Source organism: Vidua macroura, chromosome 10 (genome assembly GCF_024509145.1).
Source record: "Vidua macroura isolate BioBank_ID:100142 chromosome 10, ASM2450914v1, whole genome shotgun sequence".
In the NCBI taxonomy this organism is placed as follows: Eukaryota; Metazoa; Chordata; class Aves; order Passeriformes; family Viduidae; genus Vidua; species Vidua macroura.
The window spans coordinates 12,391,779-12,398,423 of NC_071580.1; the positions used below are offsets into that span (position 1 = coordinate 12,391,779).

Consider the following 6,645-nt stretch of genomic DNA (forward strand, 5'->3'; position numbering starts at 1 on the left):
CAGCCCATGCAGCTCTCCAGCTGAAGTTTTCTCATTGGAAAATGGGAGCATTAACACATTCACTTCTCAGGGCAAGCAGCAGCCTCCTTAAACTGTCAAACCGCTGTGCTAGAGCTGCTGAAGACAGGAACTACAGCATGTTACTGACCCACGTCTACCACTGGCCTCTGGAAACCATGGCTGCGGCCAGGCATCCCCTGGGACCAGCTGTGGCTGAGCAGTCTCAAGGAATGGTGCTGACCACGCTGCCCTCCAGTGAGGGGGATTTTGGAAATACAAGCAAATGGGCTTAATAGTTGATGCTGGTCACTGTGGTTACTTGCAATTCCCAAATAATCTGCTAGATGGCATTATGTAATAATAGTAATAATAATAATAGTAACAACAACAACAACGATAGTTACATACTAGTTTAATTGATCCAAACTCTAGAAATGATTTGTGTAATAATTTAGGCAGGTGTTTACATATTTCACTGCACGAGTATGTACTGCCCACCTTTTGTCGAGCATTTATCCAAACCCTGATGAAGTGCCATTATCTGCAATGCTAGAATTTCTATTCTTTTTGGCAAGAATCTGACACATGACCCAAGAAGCTATAGTAACAGCACAGAGACCAACTTTCTCATTCTGTCTGTGAGTGTACTCAGCAACCCCAACAAGAAATTACAAGACAGCTTCTTGTTTTTCGGCTGCTGCATACAAATAAAGAGCAAAGGATTACTCATACATAATAACTAGTATGTGCTACAGGCCCTTCAGGTCTCAGAGCTGGACTAACCAAACCAAAGGAAAGATCATGTTGCAAGAGCGGGATTTGTCCATGGCACACCCTGGCCGTGCAGGCAGCTGAGGTTGGGGCTCGCCCGGCCCTGGGATCTCTCAGAGCGCGAGGTTCAGCAGTAGCTTTGGGATTTTTATCAGTTTAAGGGGATTTGGGGCAGACGGATCCCCCGCGGTGCCCTCTCCATTCTCCCCGCCCGTGCCGATGAAAGCTGCAGGAGAGCGCTGTGGCACCCACCCTCCGCACGTGGCCGTGGCGAGCCAGGTGGGGCGGGACGGGGCGCACGGGGGTCCCCGCTCTTCCGCGCCCGCGGCAGCACCGGCGGGCGTCCCCCGCTGGAGGCCGCGCTCCACTGCGAGCGGGGAGGGGATAGGGGCCGTCCGGCCGGGCTGGCACCGCCCCGTGCCCGCCCCACGGCGCGGCGGGGCCGGGGCTGGGGCCGGGGCCGGGGCGCCGCGGCGGGCGGCGCAGAGCGGCGGCGGCGGGCGGGCGGCGAGCAGCGAGCCGCCGGCTCGGCGGGCCCGGGCAGCGGGCGCTCCGCCCTCGGTGCGCGGGGCCTCCCCTCTCCGCGCCCGCGGAGCGCGGCGCCCGCCTATATCTACGGCCGCGGCGGCCCGGCGCCCGCAAGGATGTGAGGCGGGCGGGCAGCCCAGCCGCCGCCGCCGCCGTGGCATGCCCCCCCGCGCCCGGAGCCGTCGGCGCGGCGCCTAGCCGCGGCTCCGCGGGGCCATGCTGCCCTGGAAGCGGAGCAAGGTGGAGCTGGCGGCGGGCGAGGCGCGGCGGCAGAGCAAGCCCAAGGGGTACGCGGTGAGCGTGCACTACTCGGCCCTCACCTCGCTGGCCCGCGCCTGCCCCGAGAGCGCTCTGCACCGCGTGGGCAGCATGTTCCGCTCCAAGCGGCGGAAATTTCGCGTTACCAGCGAAGACCCCACGTATACTGTGCTCTACCTGGGCAACGCCACCACCATCCAGTCCAAGGGTGAGGGCTGCACCGACCTGGCCGTCTGCAAGATTTGGAGCAAGAGCGAGGCGGGCCGGCAGGGCACCAAGATGAAGCTGACCATCAGCGCGCAGGGCATCCGCATGGCCCACGCCGAGGACAAGGGGCTGCGCCGGCCCGGCCACCTCTACCTGCTGCACCGGGTCACCTACTGCGTGGCCGACCCGCGCCTGCCCCGTGTCTTCGCCTGGATCTACCGCCACGAGCTGAAGCACAAGGCGGTGATGCTGCGCTGCCACGCCGTGCTGGTCTCCAAGCCCGAGAAGGCGAAGGCCATGGCCCTGTTGCTCTACCAGACTTCGGCCACGGCACTGGCCGAGTTCCGCCGGCTGAAGAAGCGGGACGACGCGCGGCACCAGCAGCAGCAGCTGGTGGGCGAGCAGAGCATCCCGCTGGTGCCGCTGCGCAAGCTGCTCAACGGGCAGTGCTGCTACAAGCCGCCGGTAGAGCGGAGCCGCAGCGCGCCCAAGCTGGGCTCCATCACGGAGGACCTGCTGGGCGAGGAGCAGGAAGAGCGGGCCATGCACTGCGACTGCGAAGACATCCTGGAAGCGCTGGGCGAGCCCGAGGGCGAGCTGCTGCGCCCCAGCACCGGCCGCGGCGAGAGCCCAGAGCTGGGCCAGCTCCTCCGCGACCTCGGCGAGCTCAGCCTGGGCAACGATCTGCGCTCGCTGCGCGCCGACCTGCGCGTCCGCCGCCTGCTTTCTGGGGAAAGCACGGGCAGCGAGTCCTCTCTGGAGAGCGGCGGCACGGACGGGGCCGCCCCGCCCGGCAGCGACGCCGAGCAGCCGCCCCCCGGCGACCCCGAGACGGGCTGAGCACTCAACCCCATACGGGCGTGCGCGGTGCCGCCGGGGCGCACCGGGTTCCCTCCGGGAACGCACGGTCCCTTCCGGGCGTGAGCGGCGCCGCAGGGGCGCACCGAGTTCCTTCTGACCCCTCTGGGAATTCCCGGCCCCTGCCGGGAGTGCACGGCCCCAGCGGGGCGTACCGGGCTCCCTCCGGGAGTGCACGGTCCCTTCCGGGCGTGAGCGGCGCCGCAGGGGCGCACCGGGTTCCCTCCGGGAATGCGCGGCCCCGCCGGGGCGCACCGGGTTCCTTCCGGCCTCTCCTGGAATGCACGGTCCCTTCCGGGCGTGCACGGCCCCACCGGGGCGCACCGGGCCCCTCCGGCCCCGCCAAGGCCCCTCGGGGAATTCGCGGTCCCGCCGGTTCCCCGCGGTGCCCCCGCGTCCCGCAGCATCCCGGGGAGCGGCCGCCCCTCCCGTGCCGATGCCGGTGGCCGCCGGAGCCGGACCCCAACTCGCTGCGGCCCGAGGAGGGGAGGCGGCCGCGGGCTGTTTACCTCCGGCTCAGCCCTTGAAGATCTGCCAAATTCCTGGAATAGCTTTCCCCGGGGAGGGCGGCGGGAGGGAGGTGTTGCGCCTTGTTTACAGTCAGAAATCTCATATCGAGAGGCCCCCCCCGCCGTTTTCTCCATTAAAGTCACTCCATCGTGCTGTCGTGTCCAAGAGGTTTGCACTGTTGTGAAGTTCGGGGTTTTTTATTATTGTTTTTAAGTTAGACCTTTTTTTTGGGCCCCGGTCCTGTCCCCGGTCTCAATGCTCTAGATCTTTTGCTGTGCAAAAGAAGACTACTTGTGGCTGTTCACCTGTACATAGGGAAATGTATGCAAATACATTTTGTTATTTTTAAGAACACCACCATTGCGATCTCCTCTGTTTGCACATATGTGAAGAAAATAAAGATGATGGTAACTTAAATGGGGTCACTGTGGCGATTTGGCTGTGTGTGGATTCCTGTAAGGAGCTGGGGGTTGAGAGATCCCTTGGGAAGTGTTGTAGGTGCAGGAGAGCACTGCACAAAAAAGCTGTTACAAGCATCAAGCGTGATTCCCAAGCTCGCTGGAAATGTTACACTACAGGGAAACACACTGGGAACTTAAGGACTCTTAAAAGACACAAGGATGAGGTTTCCTCTCCACAGCCTCTAACAATGGGCGGGAAAGTGCGAGAAACCTCTCGTCAGGGTGTTCTGGCTGGATCCTAGTCTGGAGAAACCCAACTGCGGGGCCCTGAGACTGCCCTGAGGCGAGGTGCCCCTCGCCTGGGCACTGGGGATACTGCACAGCGTTAATGCCGTCTGCATCCAGGTGCTGCCGCTGGTCCCTCGCTGCTCACAGTGCCAGCCTGAGACAATTTTTAACCTCACTCAGGGTAAGCAGTGAAGTTGATTAGCCACGGGACTGCCGCGGTATTTTTAGCTGTAAATCTGTTTGTAAGTGGCAGGCTCCCAGGGCAGGAGAGATGTTCCGGTTTCATTTGTCCCCAAGTGGAGGTATCAATTAAGAGATAATTAATCTGGCATTTTTGATGTCTAAATGTTTTCCACTGGGCCTGTGCTGCAATCGCTGGAGTCGCAGGAATGTCAATGAAAAGCCCAACCAGCTGCCAGGGCCAGGCCACACTCCTTGTGTAAGAAGCCCGCCTCGGAACTTGTAAATACCTCATTAAAACCTATTGCAAAATCTGCCACCACACCAGCGAGACCATTGTCTCAGTATGAGTCAGTCAGAGGAGGAAGACACTGGTGTGGCTTTCATGGGAAGGGGTAATGGGGAGAGGGGGAATCCCCTCAGAGTGGGCACCTTCTTGCCCAGGCACCTTCTTGCCTTGTGATGGGCAGTGAGATGCAGCAGGTGCCCACTGCTAGATTTGAGCAGTGTGTGCTCAGGCCAGCACTGCAGAGACATACCTTGCTAAAGAAATATTGTGTCTTGCTGCTTTTTCTCAGACAAAGCTTGCTTTGCCTTCCCTAGGGAGGGAAGGGGCACGAAGTGGAAATGAAACACCAAGGAGAGCTTATCCCAAAGTGCTTATCCCAAGATGGGGCTTGCCAAAGTGCCCTGGGCTGAGCTGAGCGCCCCAGGTCTGTGCCCAGAGCTCTCTGTCAACTGCTCTCTCCCGGGGCAGAGGGAGCAGGCAGTGCTTGGAGCAGGAAGCAATACAGCAGGTGGGGAGCAGAGAGGGCAGAGAGGGAGTCATAGGGGTTAGTTAAGTAACCCTGGGTGCTGAATGACCGGGTGGTGTTTGCTTTACATCCTCCGCGTGTGCTTAAAGGTGGTTAATGGCCTGAGCTTAGTCAATGCCTTTCCTCTCTCCCGAAGAGCCATCATGTCTGCAACAGTGAGAAAAGGTTTTTATCGCATGCCAGAGCTAAAAGCACAATTCCCTGAGCAGCAGTAGCAGCAGCCAGGGCCTGAAGCATTTCCCCTTGAACCCATTAGCAGGGCTACTGTGCAGTTTCCTTAGAGGCCTGCATAGATCATTAGCTGTAGAGTCCAAATCCCTTTGTGCCTGGGATATTTTGGTACTAGAACCATAGAAAAAAATGTCATACGTATGTTTGCAGTGCTGGTATGAGGTTATTCATGTGTGCTTAGCTGCCCTGCCCTCCCCAGAGCAGCATGCCTGGGCCTGCAAATGAGAGCAAGTGCATGTGAGGAGAAAAAGGTAATTTTATTTTCCGCACAGCAAGTTTGAAGAAACATCTTCCTAGAAAAAGGAGAGGAGGAGAGAGCGAGACGTTCTCTCCAGTAGATTTGAGTAAAAGGCCGAGCTGCTGCTGTTTTTTCCTTTTAAACAAGTAGCTGCTTGCTAAACTGAAAAGCCTACTGCTGGCTGATGGGCTGGTGTGGGGAGGTGCAGCAGGGCTTTGGGAATGGCCTGTATCCATACGTAGAGGACAAATTGATTTTTAGTCTCTGCTGGGTGACAAGGTTGATGCCAGTCCCCGTGCCAGGGCTGCTGCCCACTGACAGTGCCCCACCAAGCGTGGCACTGCCCCTGCTCGGGCTGTCAGCAGAAACACGTTCGCTGTCGATCGGGCTCCATCCGTCAGCACTAAGTCAGCCTTGCAGCTGGGGATGGTGAATCAGCCCCTGACGCAGCGGAGCCGGGAGGGCTGCACAAAGAGCAGCACAGACTCTGAAACTGCTCCCCAACAGCCAGCAGCCCCATCCCACCACTGCTTTCCTAGGGACAGGCAGGCAAAGGGAGAGCAAAGGCAGCCTGACAGCTCTGCCAGTAGGTTTGAATTGTGGGGCAAGAAGTCAAATGTGGGAACAAGTGTTTGCAGAATTGCGTGCATTGCTATCTGCCCCTGGTGCAAATCACTGCCCTGCCCAGGCTCGGTGGGCCAGCCAAGGAGGTTTCCAGCACAGCAAGGTTGAATGCTGAGCTTCACACATCTCTGACCTAGCAGGCAGTGTGTGATGAATTGGCCAGAAAATACCTATAACAAACAATACTAGGAAAGGCAATGATCCTGCTCTGAGCCTGACACGTGGAACCAATACTTTGGCAAGTCACCTTAGGTGCTGCACCAAGTGCCTGAGGTTCCCCAAGTGTGTTATGGCTAAATAGAACATGTTATTATTCCAGGCAACAATGATGCCTCCAGAATATTAAGAGATTAAAGGGAAAAGAGTCCTTTTTGCTAATACTATTTATTGATTGTGTATTTGCTGGTGTACTACAGATTTTCTCCTGAAAATGAGGCTGAGGGGGGACCATACAAATGTGTTGGCAGGATCCCATGTACAACTTCTTGTTTTTCTCTGCCCTTAACATGCCCTTCTCCCATCTTTAGGTCTTCCTCATCCACAACAGGAAAAAATATCATGTGCAACCAGAAAAATTAGCCAGTGGTCAAGTGGAATGAGCCAAGTCATAAACTGACTTTTAGCCCAGACTGTAGTACTGATTTAGATCCAGAATTATTTGCAGTTTAGTTTGGAGATGTGCCTTGCATGGGGCACATCCAGTTTGCCTGAACAGGGGGACGATGTGGGAACTTCT

General features: G+C 57.9%; 1 protein-coding gene across 1 annotated transcript; it reads left to right on the forward strand.

The window, feature by feature from the left end:
- Positions 1-1,284: 1,284 nt before the first annotated feature.
- FAM43A (family with sequence similarity 43 member A) lies at positions 1,285-3,549 on the forward strand. Its single transcript, XM_053986842.1, has one exon. The coding sequence runs from the start codon at positions 1,516-1,518 to the stop codon at positions 2,602-2,604; it is 1,089 nt and encodes a 362-aa protein (XP_053842817.1). The 5' UTR covers positions 1,285-1,515; the 3' UTR covers positions 2,605-3,549.
- The last annotated feature ends 3,096 nt before the right edge of the window (positions 3,550-6,645 follow it).

What these genes read in the sequence shown, in the direction of transcription:
- FAM43A (XM_053986842.1), top strand. Translation starts at nt 1,516, where the DNA reads ATGCTGCCCTGGAAGCGGAGCAAGGTGGAGCTGGCGGCGGGCGAGGCG.